We start from the raw sequence: 17154 nt of genomic DNA, 5'->3' as shown, positions 1-17154 counted from the left end.
TGTGTATCTCCACCTTTCTGTCTATTCCTCATCTTTTATTTCTTTCCGTTACGTTCCTTCTTCTCTACCTCTCCACCTTTCTCTGCCTATCTCCCCTGTTTCACAGCCTCTCTCCTTTCCTTTCTCTATCCCTTCGGCTCCTTCCTCTTTACCTCTCCACCTTTCCCACCCTATCTTTTCCTCTGTACCTCTTTCAACATTAACTTTTTTCTCTACGTATCTCCTCGCGTTTTGGCTAACTCCCCCCCCCCCCACTTCCTTCCTTTCCATTCTTCTCTCTCTCTATCTCTCCATCATTGGCTCGACAGGTACCCTTTTTTCCTTCACATTTATTTCACCCGACTCTGCCAGTCCCCCTCGTACGCCTATCATCCCCCCTCCCCCCCGCATTCCTTTCCATGTGGGAACACCAAGGTTGGTCATTTCTCTTACCCGTATGTTCAAATGTTAAGGAAACAGGAAGTATTGACATATACGTGCATACAGCCGAGAACATAGTGTACCAGCAAGTGATACTGAATGAAAGTAATTTTCGTCTTTGTAATATCTTGACATTCTCAATTTAAATGGCCAAAAAAGGTAATTATCTTTTATTTAAAGCAGTAGGTGTATACATGTATGTTTTAAGTAATATTTTCAGTGTAATGGAAAGGTATTAATGTTTTAAGTGGCGTTTAATGTTTTGTCCATAGCTTTGATATACGTTGATAGTTTGGACAGGTGAAAATTTGAAATTTGTAAACGTCTTCATTAAAGGTAATTATAGTTTGTTATTTTTATTTTGTGTATCTTTTAAGTAACATTTTCAGTCTCCAGGAAAGGTATTTAAATACCAAGTAAAGTTTCAGGTGTATTTATGTATTTTTGTAACTTTTAATGTAAGTGTTGAAGATGAGTTTTGAAGAACGGTAAGTTCGTTTTGCTTTGCAAATATTATTCATTTACTGTTAAAACGTTGTGCTTGCATGTTACAGGCTTATTGGTAATTACCATAATGTGTTTGCATGCGCAATCACCTTCTCCTTGCATGTGCATTGTGGGTATGTCAGTGCATCTAAATTTCTCGGTTTTTGTTATTTTTATGTTGAATTCATGATAGAATTTTTGGTGATATTGTAGATACGTTCTTGTTCATTTAGAATCTAAGGATGATGATAGAAATTTTGATGGTATAATCTGAAATGAAAAGTTTATTCTTTCACAGGTGACCGTGAATAAATCAGTCATTTACGCTCTCTCTCTCTCTCTCTCTCTCTCTCTCTCTCTCTCTCTCTCTCTCTCTCTCTCTCTCTCTCTCTCTCTCTCTCTCTCTCTCTCTCGTTCGACTTCCAAAGCAACATGAGTCAAGGATAAAGTTAATCTCAGTCAGTGTTATAGTTTTTTCAGTTCATACCAAAACTGTTTCTGAGCTGTTGAATTATTATTGTTATAATTATTGCAGGAGGTGATTCGGACGACGAAGACAACGCCACTGGCCATTACGAAGCCATATACGAGGTCATCAGTCCAGCTGAAGACGGCCACCAGTGCGACGAACAGGATTCGGATGATTCGTTCGAATCAGATGATTCGAATGATGCCTACACCAGGCTCAGACCGCAGGTGAGTGAGGATTAAAAAAATTTCGAAGGGCTTCCAAGTACAAAAGGGGGGTTTTGAGACTGTAAATTAGCTCAAAAATAATCATAGGCTTTGAAATGGCTCCAAAGTACTGAGGAATCAGTACAAGGCTATGAAATAGCTCGAAGATGTTGAATCTTAAAGTTTCCTTGTTTTTTATCAATTTTTTTCCTGTTTCCCAGCAGTGGCTTAACAATCCAGGATTATATGTAGTTTTTTTGTGCACGCCTTTGTTTTATTAAGTACCCAAACGACAGCTTACATTCGGAATGTATGGGTTTTTCCCAGTTCATTTAATGTTTATTTTTTTCTCCATTTCATGTATTTTACAGGCAATGACTCATAATCTTGATCCATTTTTTTTTATAAATCTGGTTTGTTTCATTTTCCAGTTTCTCTAGTTTCCAGAGTGGCTGAGAGCCATAATTCATTAGTGTGTGTTTTTTCCTGCTCATATATTTTTCAGACATTGACTCACAGTCTTGATGAAGTTGGGTTTGTTTTTTTGTTTACAAATCTCTTCCCTTGCAGTTCCCTGATGATGGCTCACAGACATCCAGAGACCAAGCGGAGTCCCTGAGTTCGGAAGTGTCCGCCTCAGAGAAACTGCAGTTAAAGCTGCAGAGTCCTTTGCAGCAGCAACAGCAGCAGGAACAGCAACAGCAGAATCAGCAACAACAACAACGCAGCATCACCAAATTTGCCGAGGCTGCCAACCTGGGCATGAGGCGTCTCAGAAGGAACTGGTCCCAGACCAAGGACGAAGTGAAGACTGGACTCAGTCGCATCAAGAAGAAGAGCACCTTCAGTGTCTCTGATATGAAAAGTACTGAAAGTAAGTATGAGGATGGAAGCACAAAAAAGAACAAGGTGGTTCAGTGTAAGGGCACATTTGCATTTGGTCAGTAATATGTATTTTATGTTACAGGTAGAAGTAAGAAGTACAGTTCTGAGAATTTGTCCTGTGGAAGACACTTCTAGATCTAGTTCTTTTTACATAGTGTGCTAGGTGATTATACAGTACACCATAATCTACTTTTCATGTTCTCATTTACTGTGCTTGTATCTTATATGTCACTTCATTTTTGTCATCAGATTTGGCCTGTGATTTGACCCCTAATCTGACTCCTACTAGTGCAGACAATAAGAGAAAGTGGTCCTTTAGGAGTCACTTCAGAAGGAAGTCACTGGCTGGGTCTGTGACCACAGTTGTCAGCCGAGGAGGAGGACCACCTTCAAAGAAGGAATCTGCAACCTTCTATCTCACTCTTACTATTGAAACAGAGAGACAAGACGCTGGTGAGATGTCAGATGCGTCTCAGCAGACTGTTCGCTCAGATTCTGAGAGTGTACTCTCAAGTGCAAGTACACAAGAGTACAGGAAGTCCAACACTCCTTCTATAGCTTCTATGACGACTGTTGGTTCCTCCTCTGAGACGACAGTGCCACTGAGACAGCATCGTCCAACGTCCATCATTCACCACAGAAAGAGTACTGCAAGTTGCAGCTATGCACCAGTCAGACCTAGGACAGCTCCCCCTGCCCCTCCACCAAAAGGTAAGAGACTGAATGGCCTCTGGGCATAGGTGTTCAACTCGAATAAACTTTGAAAATTCTGAGAAGGTTGTTTTGGAGGTTGCTGATTGAATTTATCGAATGACTTGAAGGAGTATACCTTTCAGGAATTTTGGCTTGTCATTCCAGTTTTCATATTGTACTGTGAAGGGACTGTTTCATCATCTTCAAACTGGTATGGGAACTGACCAACTCTCAGAAACTTTCCTTTTGATAATTTTAATACAGAACATCATGAGCAATAATCATTATGGATTTTCATTTCATAAATAATTGTTTAAGCTTTTTTGTTTATTGTGTAAAATTAATGGAACATTTTACCCAGAAAAAAGCAAGGGTAATGTAAATATGACTGGATTAACTTTTATAGCAGAATTTATAATACAGTACGCTTAGTTTTTTTCATTGAACTTGGATATTGATTTTTTTTCAAATTCCAGAGAAGGACCATGAACCAACTACTGGAGACAGTGAAGTGGATGAGCATAGTAAGACCAGTGTGGCCTTGCGGCTAAATCAGCTCCTCTCCTCGGGACCCACTGCCCCCCCTGGAAGACGTGTCTTGAGGACTTCTGAAGGCTCCAGCAGTGACACATCTCCTGTCCCTGTCCTGGTGCACCCTGATGATGGTGGCTACACAACTCTGCGTATCAACAGCGTCAAATATGCCACAATTAACATGAACAATAGTAGTAGTATAGCAGAGGACTCCAGTGGTGATGAAAAAGCACTGAGTCCTGAGGTGACCAGTTCTGTGATGCACAATGTTCCCCAGACACGCACTTCAGTTGTCAGTGCTTCCTCGCATGGCTCAAGTGAAGGGTACATCCGCCCTTGCGATATTGCATCAGCCCCACCACCTCTGCCTGCAAGGAGGACTCCCGTTACCCATCAGCCTCGTTTCAGACTTCCACCACCTTCTCGATTATCTTTATCTCAACCCATGCTTGTGCAGATGCCCTCTAGTCTTCCGGATGGGGATAACAATAGTTACTTAGACTTTAGCTGTGATGCGTTGAATCAAGAGGAACCGCTGTATGTAAGTTCGCACTTTGCTGACGAACCCCTGTACCAATTTTATACAGCCAAGCTCCTTGAACGGGCTGCACAAAGTCAAGGAGACTGTTCATCAGAGGATGATTATGAGGTAATTGAAAAAACTTGTTGGTTTCAAACTTTTATCTGGTCAGAGTCCTATTCTGAAAGAAAGATAAGAAAGTTATCTTAATGCAGTATAATAATTGATAAGGTTATCAGAATGCCATGTACTGTGTAGCAAGAAATTTTCCTACCAATACATTTTAAAATTGTCTGTCTCAATGTGAGTAACTCATTGTTTTAATTTGCATTTCAAAACTGAATAAGGATAGAGAAATCTGTTCTGTCTATTAAAATAAGCAACTATCCTAGGGGTAAATAATTTGATGGAGAAGTCTTCTTATACATCATGTATCATTCAGAAAATCTTCCCTATTGATGTCCATGTTGAAGGACTTCATTTTTATTGTACTTTCTCATAACTGAGGCCTCATATCTAAAGTTTTAAAGGTTTATTGCAAGTGCCAGTTATGCTTTAGTTTATTCTCTTTATTAGGTATGAACTTTAACCATATGTTCAACCCTTCTCTGTAATCTTGGGTTGAGAACAGCACGAGTGTATACACTCTCTGCACAATGTTTATCAAGACAAAAAGGTTTCCATCATGTACTAACAGGTTGCCTCTTGCAGGTCATAAATGATGGGCAGCACTCCATTGGGGGGAAGCTACAAACCCGACCCACTGCCATGGAACTGGTTACCCCAGCTGATGGCAGACGAACCTTGTGGTGTGAACTTCCAGAAGTCATTGAAAGTGGATTGCTAAGTAAGTCTGCCCTTATTTGTTCCTTGCATATTTAGCTGATGAAGTTTACTGGCTTACGTAAGAGACTGACGTCACACCTTTTTAATTAAGGAAAAGATAAGTTGGAGAAAATATGTTATTGTTAATCCATTTCATGATTTTCCAGGTCAAATTAGTACGCAAGAAAAGAAGACCCAGGAAGCTATGTTTGAGATGATCACGTCAGAAGCATCTTATCTGAAAAGTCTCAATGTTCTGGTCACGCATTTTGTACAGTGTCCAGAATTTACGGTAGATGAAGGAGATGATGCTGTGTTAAGTAGGAGGGAAAGACACATTCTGTTCTCAGATATCCTTCCAGGTAAATTTAGTTTTATGGAGTTTATCCCGTTTTAATATGTCTCATGTAATTACTAGGCAGAACATTTGGGTGCCAAAAAAGTACAAGCATATATTACTAAAATGTATATCAGTACAGGCTTTCTTATAGGTATGAAAAAATAAGATTCTGAAGTTTACCTGGAATTCATATAAATATGGTAGAGTATACAATTTTTTCATAAACTACTGTGTATAGCTTACACACCATTGTTCAATAAAAAAAGGCAATAACCAGAGTAGTTAAAGGAATCAGTGTAGTACAAGTATTCTTATTATAAATGAGAAACTATTTTGAAAAGTCGTACATTAGGGGAGCCTTAGGCTATTGTTTAGGTATGTAAAGGTAAAACTAAAAGAGTACTGTGTAGCACATTGGTTTTGCTTTATATGACACAGATTTAAAAAAACTATATTCAAATAGGAAGTTAATAGAGGAGGGGATATATTTCCCTTTATTTGTATCCATTGTGTGTGATTCTTATAAAACAGTAAAGTCACATTTGTACAATTTCAGAGATTTAGGAAGTTCACACTTGTGCGTTGTTTCTTTTTGAACAGAATAACTTGAAAGCACACATTTTCAGGCTATGTATTTAAGTACCATGTTTTTTAGGTAATTTTTGATTTTGGGAAGTTTTTAAGCACAGTTTCTGTAATTTATAAGTTATATATATATATGGCTGTAAATATTACTACGAAATTCCATATATTTACTGTATATATAGTACAGTACATACAGTATATACAATTTTTATTGCTAAATGACATGCCCTTGTCACCAAAGCTTCTTTCAAGTTGACACATGTTAACATTTTTAAAAGCTGGAAGTTTGCATGTCCTCATTTAGCTGGGGTTTTGCAAGTAAGGTAGTGTAGGTAGGAAATGAAAGTGACAACTTGATGATCATGTATAATGTATGATTTGATGAAATCATTTCGTAGTACTGTATAGTATAGTTTTGGAACTTTTGTGGAACAAACCTGGTGCTAAAAAATTGTTCATGTTAACAGAACAGAAAAACTAACATAACTCTTCTCCATATTCTACAGAGAGAAAGTATAATTTAACCACTGTTGATATAATGTTTTTTATTCTCAAGCATATACGTAATGTGTACCTTTTTCAAGCACTTTCATAACATTTCATTTTTATTCTAGAAAAGATTTATATGTATTTATTCTCCTCCTATTTCTCAGTTCTATTTCAACATAAAAATTTACCTGTAGGTGGAAAATGTAGTTTTATTGTTGGTTACCAATGTAGCGATCTTGATCAGGTCCTTTCTTTATGTTAATTATACATAATTTGCTTTTTTCCTTAACAGTCAAGAGGTGCTCTGAACTGTTCCTAGCAGATTTAGAAAAACGGTGGCAAGAGTCTGTGAGGATTTCGAAGATAAGCGATATCATCCTCAAGCATGCAAATAATCACTTCCAGGTGTACGTCAAATATTGCTCTAATCAAATCTATCAAGATAGAATCTTAAAGGAACTCAAGTAAGTGGAATCACTGTATTATATTAGAAAATAAATTATCAGAAAAGTTATAACCTATTTAAAAATTATGCAGTGATGTGTGTGTAGTGTGTGTGGTGTGATTATGGATGATGCTTAGTTACAGGTATTTGTAATTGTTAAGTGTTATACTGTACATAGTGAATTCAAGTTAGTGGAAGCATATCTCTTTAATGAGTACTTTACAAGAAATTTTTGGAGGGTATCAGAGTAACAGATTACTGTATTCATAATGTAATATAGCTACATAGTTTCTAGAAAATGCTTGGCTATCAGTCACTTTATGTGTGTATATACAGTATTTATGAGTTGGGCTCTTTTTACTGATTGGGCACATTTATTGTATGCATAACCTGCATTCAGGATAGTGTATTCAAGAACTTTTGCGAAAGGAATTTAAGACTCCCACTGTTTCATTATTTGTGTTTTATTTGGCATTCATTTTCCAGGGAAAACAACCCCAAGTTCTTAGAAGTGTTGAATCGTCTTGAGTCATCGCCTGTCTGCCAGTCTCTCGCTATGCACTCGTTCCTAATGCTCCCAATGCAGAGGATCACGAGGTTGCCCTTGTTAGTTGATGCCATATTTCACCGACTGAAACACGACACTCCTGAGTGGGAGGAATGCAAAGCAGCCCTTGCCACTCTCACAAAGGTAGGTAGTAACATTGTCATTGGGGGAACTTGAATTGAGAATGGCAGAATGATGTACGGTAGCTGTGGTGGTTTAGGTGTATAATATGAAAGGGGACGAGTCTCTCATTAAAGAGTAGACAGGATACTGACCAGCAGGAAGGTGCAGGCGATTGTGGAAGAACTAGTTAGTAATTTAAGCAGGAAGTGCACTTGACAGAACAGAATAAAATGGACTCATTACAAACTTAATCCTATAAAGGGAAAAAATTACATAAAAGCATTATTTTGATAATGTGATTAATCTAATCCTATAGAACTTGAGAATAAGCTGAGTATTTGGATAAGTTCTGAATAATAGATCACATCAACTTTATGCAGAAATCTGCAGAAAGTGCAACAAGTCAACTGCTTTTGTCAGAAATTTTGAAAATGTTCTTAGAAGATTGTGAGACATCCATTGTGTGTTTAAAAGACAAGTTATTGCATTGTCCTGTATACAATGCTAAAAGAAAGTTGAGTTATAGTTGGATAGCTTAGGCTAGTTTGATATTTTATTTGATATATAATTTTGCTGGTAGAATGCAATATAATGATTTTTACAGTAAAAATCATGTTAATAATATTATTAAAGGAAAGATGTTCCAGTCTCTGTGAATATCTTTTCAGTTAAGTATAAATCATATTAGTTATTGTGGTTTTCAACTCATTATGTTATTGGTATTGTATTTAAAACATCTAGGCTATCTGTATTGCTTATGTGGAGGTCCATGTTGAGAGTCTTGTTAGGTACCTTCAGATTTTTAGGGTGCCGTATAGAAAACACTTTCTGTCGTGTCTTTCCATAAATTACTTAATATGCCCAAGAGTTTTGCTTGTGTTCATGGCACAATGTTAGTGTATTATCAAATTTGATATCTTGTTTTGACATCAGGTCGCTATGACCAAAGGTCATTTGGTTTTGTTTCAAGTTGCACAGATTTGAATACTGTATTTTTCTTTAAACTTTTCTTTTATTCATGGTGTATTGCATTTCCTCCACAGATTGTTGCAGAGTGCAACGAAGGTGCTCGTAAAATGGAACGCATGGAAGAAATGCTCATCCTCTCAAGGCAGCTTGACTTCCGAGAAGTAAAGGCAATCCCTCTTATATCTGCATCCCGTTGGCTTGTCAAGAAAGGGGAACTGACAAGGTTAACGTGGAAGGAGAATGATAAACTTACCTTTGGAAAAAGGATTTCTAAACATACGCTTTATTTCTTCTTGTTCACTGATCTTCTAGTTGTCACTAAGAAAAAGAGGTAATTGAAATAACAGACTGTATGTCATGATATGTAATCTGATGCTTTCCTTTACTACTGTACAGTAGTATACTGAGACTGTATTTGTATCATCTGAGATATACATGCTCTCCCAGTGCCTTTAACTGTTCACTTGGTAAATTAAATATTTGTTAGGGTGTGGATTATGCATCATACCAGCTTGAGTTCTAAATCATTAGTCAAGTTATGAAAGCTGTTTGTTGTTATAATGAGTCAGACTTGTAGTAACCCTAAACATAATTCATGAATGTTGGGAGAAAACAGGGACCGAGAAAATAAAAAATAAAATAAGCATTGTATGTAGTTCAATAGCCAGTATGGTCAAAAAAGAGGTTATAGAATGCTTCACATATGACAGTTGAAACAGTTGAAAAATTTGCAGCTTTCACTTGCGAAACAGTGTAGGCTGTGCCATTCTTTATTAATATTTTTTTTACTAATGTATACCATTTATATTTCAGTGAGGATCAATATATGGTGCTTGATTACTGCTCAAGAAACATGGTGCAAGTGCTGGAGCTTGACGCTACAGACAAATTCCCTGGCCGCATTCTGGACGGCCACAAGAACCTCCTCATCATGACCATGCTCCAGAATCATGAGAATAAAACGGTAGAAATGGTATGTTTTTTGCGTTTATTTCTGCTTGGTGAAATTAACTGTGGCTTTATAAATTCTGAAATTACATTATATTGGCCATCATTGCTACTGTTGCTACCCAGTACTACTACTAACTGGAAATGAGCAAGGAATTTCAGCACTGAATTTTGGTCATTCATGGAAGGAGATTTATGTTACAGCACATGTAGGAAGGATATATTACATTTAATATTCTTTATTTTATTAATTATAAAACTCATTTGAACAGGATGAAAAAGAGTGTTATTCCTGAAGATTTATTGCCCATCTGACAACTGTGTCTGTCATTTGAATTCAGCTTTTAAAATAACTTTATAAAATAATTTTTAGATTTTAGGTGTACTGTCTGAGAATGGTTTTTATCTGTATCCCAAATCACGTTTCTTAATTATTTTTAGCTTTTAGGTTTACTGACCAGTATATAGTCCATAAATACTGTACATTTTGATTGTAGATCATATGTGCATGGTATATCTGCATTAATATTTCTGTATTGAGGTTAAAGTTGAATATCTTTAGTTATGGAGACTGGATGAGTCAGAATCCTTTATATTTTGAGCTGTATATATAATGTCATTTTGTTTTGTTGACAGGTGGTTTCCTGTCCCATGGAATCTGACAGAACGAGATGGGTCGAAGCTGTGACCCCGCGAACGTCGGAGAATCCTGATGAGAGAATCTACGAAGAGTGGGACTGTCCACAGGTACTTGCCAATACATAGGTTACTCATATATGAAAGTATAACAGCAGTTGAATGATGATTCTTAGTCCTTTCATTTAGAGTATTATGGAGGCATCTTTGTATTATTTATGAGATAATGAGAAGCCTATCCACTTAAGATGGACCAGCCTTCAAATTGGGCCTATAAAAATCAGAAAAGCTTGTCGTATGTTCCTCCTCTACTATACATGTTACTTACTTGATTTTATCCTTTATCCTTTTCTCTTTTCATTCTTCATGTTAGTATTCAACTGCCTCAGTTCTCTCCTCCTAGTAAAGAAGAAAGAAAAAAGTGGTTACGAATTTGTTTTATACCACTGACTTTCACATTTTTACTCATCACATTTATGATAATATTGTGAGCAGATGCTTATCAAAAAATGAAAATATCTTTCCATAGGTCCAAGCAATTCACCCATATGTGGCAAAGGAATCAGACGAACTCTCGTTGGAAGTATCTGACGTCGTTAATGTGCTGAAGAAAATGTCCGATGGTAAGGTTAAATCCGCGAATGATACATTGCATGGCTTAGATTACTCATTCAGAGCATTTTGCTGCATAGCTGGTCCTTTAAATTGTAATGACAATGTGTTATTGATAAGACCTTAGCTTGATCATCATCGAGAGCTCTAGAAGAACTCGCGTTAACACACGTTGTAAATGCATGGGTTGAAGTCAGATTGACCGCAACTTATGACTTTTGATGTTTACTAAGAGAAAGACACCTTTACATCCTATTGATCAACATTACGTACTAATAAGGGCAAGACTTCAAAGCAAGAGTTGACTTTTGTAACTTGTAGTTTTACACTGCTGGCATTACTTTGAGTAAATATTTCTTGGAAATTCACTTTCCATATTGTAGTTTCAGTGAATATGAATGAAATCATATTCATGTTGTCCAGACCAGTCAGGGGTGTCAGTATCAGAAGATATTTTTGACATAATATGCATTACAGATAGAAAAAAAATATAAATACAATAAAAAATATTTGTGGGTAGAGGACACAGTAATTGTAAAATTGTATTACAGTAATGTGAAGACGAAATTACTAGCTGCATTTATACCTGGGGAATGTGTACCAAATTAAAGTTGAGATTTTTACATGCATGTAGGTATGATGCTAGATTTTGATTAATGGCAGATATATTGATCCCTACAACTATCTTTAGTAGAATACAGTAAAGTTTATTGCAGTATTACAGTGCATGTCCCAGTATGAAATATGCTTTTTAAATAAGCTTGAAGAAACACTTAGCTTGCCTGCATGGTCTTTGCTGCATTCTCCAAAGGCCAAATGTGCATGAGCTGAACTTAAGCCATTCTGATTTTGATGGACGACTGATACAGATAATTTCCGTCTAGTTCAAGGTTTTTACATGAACCCAGCTTTAACTAGCAGCCACCCTGGAACAGTGGAAGCGTAGCAGTTAACGGTGACCAACAGACATCACTGGAGATTTCAGGACGAGTCAGTGATACAGAATGAATATACATTATTCTATTTTTCTCTAGCACTGGTAAAGGGGTTAGTTTAGTAAGTCGACCGATCACCAAGTCTTCACTGACTGTCCTCACCGAAAGTTTTTGTTCACACACAATTTCCCTGTAGCCATTTTATTTATTTTGATTCTTGTCAACCTTTATTATCACAGATTTTTGCAGAAATTATTGTCTCACAGTACCTGAGTACTAACAGAGTTCACTTGGTAAGTTTTAGAATTTGCCATCTTCCCTCAGCGTGGCAGTTTCATAAATTACAACTGATTTCTTAGCCAGCTACAGATTTAATGGATGTTTCTTTGTACATGGCTGTGGATATTTAAAAATTATTATTTCAGTTGAATGAATTGTTCATATATATATTTTGATGATCAAAAAGACTGTCTTTACATTGCAAGATTGATCTCCCTGCATAATCTTTGAAAAGCTTAGGCCAACTGAAGTAATGATAAGGATTCATGGAATGCAAGTTGCCACTGTGGGATAATAGCTAATTATATTGTTGTTGGTGTTCATGACATTCAAGGTTGTTGGTGTTAATGCTCTTGTTCTACACTGGATTATCCATGTTTACCACAATTCTTTAGTGTCCATTCATTTAATCAAATATAATTTTGATTCCTGTATCTTTCCCATTTCCTTATACTGAATTGCTTCCCACTGACTGGTCTTTATTCTTTAAAACTAGTATTACTCTTTTTTTTTTACTGTAATATACTGTATTTTAATGCTGCTGTTCACTTATACCTGTTAATATCTTTTAGAGAGTACTTTTGTGAAGGTTGAGAAGTTCAGTGCTTTGGTTCTGTAAAACAGCTATACTTTTTAATTATTATCTGTCCTTGCAATGGTATTTTATTCTTTTTATCAAAGACTGGCAAAGTGAGAGAGAAATAATGAATGTTGTTCCTAAACTTGGAGAAAGTCCAGAGGTCTAATTACTTACTGATTTATGAAGGGGTCAAGTACAGTGGATGAGTGTAATTGAAAAATATCATTTCTTGAAAATAGATGTAAAAGTCATTAACAGATCTTGAATTTTAGTACATCTTAGTAACATACTACAGTATTACTGTATGAATTTCATTAAGGATTAGTTACTGTATTTCAAAAGTATCAATTAACATTTTAAAAATTTCCCCTTGTTCCCCAAATTTGTATCCTTGCTAGTATTACCAACATGGACACTGGAGTAAAGTACTGTATACCAAAGATTGCCAAGTAGTGATACTGTTTGTAGACTGTATGTCATACCATTTGCTGTCTTTTGTGATGTATATACCATGCTGTGCTGGTAAAGCAGTCAAAAATTGCTTTGAAATGATTTTGAAGTAATTGTACATTTTGAACTTGATGACTGTCATAAGAACAAGGCTAAATTGTTAAAACAGATCTGCGGACAGATTAATTTGTTATATACTATAACATAGATATACTGTAATTGATAGCCTCAGGTTAGAACAATATACTGGTAGTAAGAGAGTTTCGATGCCTGTGGTGCATAACAAAGAACCAACGAGAAGAGAGGGGAGTTGAGAACCCTGTTGTATTATATGGGCAGGTCTTAGTAAAGGTAGAGCATTTTTGTTACCTTGGGGGCCTACTGGATTGTAAAGTGGGAGCAGCTGCAAAATGACTGAAATAGGGATACAGAATCTAGACTATTTGTAAATACCAAGTACAGTACTGTTCCTAGAGACAGCAAAGACTTACAAGAATGCAAAAGTTTTGTACAATGCAGCAGAAACTTGGCCACTGACAAGGAAAATAGGGATTTTAGAAACAATAACAACAGACAAGAAAGTAGAAGGACAAGACCTGTGGAAGGCCCAGGAAATTATTGAGAACGAGAATAGATTTACACTTAGGTCCTGATGGGAGTTCAGGCAGAAAGGGCACAAGATAGGAAAGAGTGGATTGAACTTATTTCAAATCTAACCCATTTTAGGGAACAGCTGACAAAAATGTTAATGCTGATGTATTTGGAAGGTAAAGGTAGGATAACATGGCACAGCAATGCTTATTGTTATCTGTTGAGACTTGGCTTGTATAGACACTTAATACATCTACAGTACTCAGTTCTTAAATGAAGGCTTTTCATCTCTTATTTTTGTATGCTAGAGTGACAATTACTGAATAATCAAATTGTAACTGACCTCTCAACCTTCATACTGTACTGTATATCATAGGATTGAAAATTTTCATCCTCTCTTCTTTCCTCATTTTCATTTTTCATCATACTGTTTACCCATTTAGTATTAAAACTATCCACTTTCACAGTTTTCAGCCTGTTATTTTCTATCTTTTTATGCCATCTATACTAACCAAATGAATCTTTCAAAATGTTGGGATGAATCGTCTGGTACTTAGACGTAATTTTGATGACCATAGCGGAGGAAATTCAGAGCACAGCAATGTGAAGAGCTCCTTCCTCTGATGTCCAAGATAATCAAGTGGTAAGTATGAGTCCAGATGCTACTTCTAAATGGAGTCCTTTGTTGAGGACAGGATAGATTTTGTGGCAAAAAAGTTTGATTGATTTATTGCAGGGATGAGCTCAAGCCCCATGAGAGGTGTCAAGAGTGGTTGTTGTCCTAAGAATATTGTGGAGACACTATTTACCCTGAATTATCACCCTATTTACTTTTCTAGGATATCTATATCACATGTGGTTTTTAGGCTGTTCATATCCATATTTTGTGTTATCCACACTATCTGATAGTAAGGATAAAGGCCACGTACAGCTTCCCGCTACGATCAGATTGACTTTCTTCACTGGACAGTCCATTACTGGAGTTTTATTTAACTGTACGCGAGTTTTAGAATGTACGTTTAGCATTCCCGTAAGTAGACTGGATAAACATAACTGTAACTAGGATGACTTCTGGACATGGGACAGTGAAATCCCTAATGGATAAGGTAACTGAGTATTCGAGGTTAGTCCTTTTATACGTGTACAGTATACGTGTTATGTTGAAAACGATAGCTTTAGATCATAACCGGACTGGCAGTAAACTTCATGACTGCATGATTACATACAAGGACTAAGTACATGCCCTACGTGATGGGACCGATGGCATAACCTGACACAGTATACACTGCATGCTATTCTTAAATTTTACATCTGTAAATAGAAATCCAACTTTTGTTGTTTTTGAAGTTGCTTAATCGAGTAAAGTAATTCATTAAAGATGTAAAGTAAACATTTATTTTGATTTAGAATTTTCAGCTCATAAGATAAGTGATAAAATCTAGTGTGCCAATAATTTTGCTTACATTTTGCTAGGAGAATGAATATCAACTAGACATTTGAAAGAATAATTTATGGTGCTGTTTTGGTAACTAGTGAAGGTTGGCATTATAATCCTGAAAATCTTGCTTTCAAAAATTTCCATAGTTTTTTTTTTTTTCCCAAAATATTTGTATCAGATGAGAGCTTGCATGTAAAAAAAATTACTTGTAGACCTGTCCTTATCTCTTCAACTGTGATTTCTAGAATAATAGCATCCCTATTAGCCCTTTTCCCATTTATCTTTCCCTAAACTAAGTGCATGTCAGCATGGATGTAGAGCCCCTTAGAACTTAGACAATGAACATTTGAAGCTAGTTGCATGGCTTATATTTATTTTAATCTAATTTATGAATGTAGAGTAGCATTAACAGCTTGTGTTTATTATTATTTTGGAGGTAGGTACTGTAACATAGCTGCAGCATTTGCTGGTATGGTTAATAGTTTTGACAGAGATAGAATATGCTTGGAGAAATACTAATTTGCATTTATCTACAGTTCTGATGCTGTGTAATTTTTTACTATAGTTTCTGTCAATGTTAAATGATGTAATTTTGATAGTTAAAGTTTACTGTCAAATCATTGTAAAATATAAGGTGAATGCAGTATACTCTTTTATACTGTTCATAATAGTTCTAATTACTATGTAATGAAGAATGTAAATTCATGTTATAGAGTACAGAACTTAAAATTTTTTTAAAGAACACCAAAGATCAAGATATTATTTAGCTATAGGAACTTAATTTTTTTTAATCAATGCAAATTTGGTCCAGTAAAGACACCTTAGGCATATCAATTTCAACAACAGGTTGGTACCAAGGCGAGAGGATCCGCGACCAGGAGCGAGGATGGTTCCCCGGAAGCTTCACGGTCGAGATCTCCTCCAGCCACGTACGAGCACGCAACCTTCGCCAGCGTTACCGCCTTCTAGCAATATCCAGTTCGTTATTGGACGAGCTAAAAAGGGAGAAGGAACGCTACGAGAAAGAGGAAAAGAGGAAAGACAGGAGGAGAACACGTACGATGAAGGAGGTCATTTCATCTCAGGCTCAAGCACTTAATTAATTCTTGGTAGCATTCTGTATTTTGTTCTGTTTGGCAGTCAGTCATTGATTGTGAAAAATATCAACAATCCAATTTTTTTAACATCCTCTTTGCTTTTATTCTACGTCATAAAATCCAAGTATTGATTATTGAATTGATATCAGATCAACTCTTTAGTGACTAAAAGAAAATCACAGTTTGACTGTAACAAAGATTTTTTTTGATCAGTGAAGGTTATCCCTTCAATATTAATCCTAGATGTTCTAGACTGCATTGGTTAGTATCCTGATAGAGCCATTCTTAATATCTTTCATAAGGTTTAAGGTGAAGTGCAATAAACTCCAATGCAACTGTCTGTCACATCATTTAATAATAATTTTTTCCCACAACTTTCATACTAATCTGTTGTTCAGGTAATGTATTGATTGAAATATTATGAAATATATGTGCTGAACAGTATTATATTATTTTATATGCATAAGTTTCTTAATTTAGAAATCCTATGTCAAACTTTGTACAGCTGTTATTCGGTACAGTACTAGCTTTTGATAAGGAGAATCAACATTCGATTGCTATTGGTAGAAAATTTGAATTTGATAGGACATAAACTAATGTAAATATCTTCTTTGAATTTGAAATTTGGAGCTTGTGATGGAAGAAATCCGTGATAAAGTTAGCTGTTGTTTATGTCATGTAATGTACGTATACATGATTTGGGTTGGTTTATCTCCCAGTGTCTTTTTTGTTGATATTACTCATTGACTGTATAGAATATCTGGAACACATTTGAGTATATAAATGTTAATAATGTTTGAAGATATTAAACCAAATGTAATAAGCTATGCTTGTTCAAATATTGTACAGTTTTATATTGTTTTAAGCATATTTGTTTTATAAATGAAACACTTTTCTCTGTAAATAGTGAATATATTGTTTATTCAGTATTTGAATCTGTACATAGTTTTCTGGTAACATATCAGATTTATGAGTGTATTGTACATATGGATTATCTTTGATAAAATATAATGAATTATCTGTTGTTGTTATTTAACTTTTGAGTACTTTCA

The 17154-nt window shown here is 35.8% G+C and overlaps 1 protein-coding gene and 1 long non-coding RNA gene across 8 annotated transcripts in view; one reads left to right on the top strand and one right to left on the bottom strand.

Annotated features, from left to right (window-relative positions):
• The window catches only part of Exn (Ephexin), a 273579-nt gene extending 256459 nt beyond the window's left edge, over window positions 1-17120 (top strand). For 4 of the 7 annotated variants that reach the window (XM_067097603.1, XM_067097607.1, XM_067097606.1 and 1 more), the window contains 13 exons: window positions 1442-1602; window positions 2152-2455; window positions 2716-3177; window positions 3636-4342; window positions 4925-5060; window positions 5206-5400; window positions 6745-6916; window positions 7384-7588; window positions 8611-8867; window positions 9350-9509; window positions 10121-10231; window positions 10650-10743; window positions 15852-17120. In XM_067097603.1, coding sequence (XP_066953704.1) covers window positions 1442-1602; window positions 2152-2455; window positions 2716-3177; window positions 3636-4342; window positions 4925-5060; window positions 5206-5400; window positions 6745-6916; window positions 7384-7588; window positions 8611-8867; window positions 9350-9509; window positions 10121-10231; window positions 10650-10743; window positions 15852-16108 — 3221 coding nt within the window. In that variant the 3' untranslated portion in view covers window positions 16109-17120. Of the gene's footprint in view, window positions 1-1441; window positions 1603-2151; window positions 2456-2715; window positions 3178-3635; window positions 4343-4924; window positions 5061-5205; window positions 5401-6744; window positions 6917-7383; window positions 7589-8610; window positions 8868-9349; window positions 9510-10120; window positions 10232-10649; window positions 10744-14124; window positions 14211-14476; window positions 14598-15851 lie in introns of those variants that run through there. The other 3 variants (XM_067097608.1, XM_067097604.1, XM_067097605.1) reach the window with 2 other exon arrangements.
• The window catches only part of LOC136834834 (uncharacterized), a 122001-nt gene continuing 114354 nt past the window's right edge, over window positions 9508-17154 (bottom strand). Inside the window, exon 3 of the long non-coding RNA XR_010851896.1 lies at window positions 9508-10519. This is a non-coding gene — a long non-coding RNA (uncharacterized lncRNA). The remainder of the gene's footprint in view (window positions 10520-17154) is intronic.

The sequence above is a fragment of the Macrobrachium rosenbergii genome, chromosome 54 (genome assembly GCF_040412425.1).
Source record: "Macrobrachium rosenbergii isolate ZJJX-2024 chromosome 54, ASM4041242v1, whole genome shotgun sequence".
NCBI lineage: Eukaryota > Metazoa > Arthropoda > Malacostraca > Decapoda > Palaemonidae > Macrobrachium > Macrobrachium rosenbergii.
This window is presented reverse-complemented; position numbering and strand designations above follow the sequence as displayed.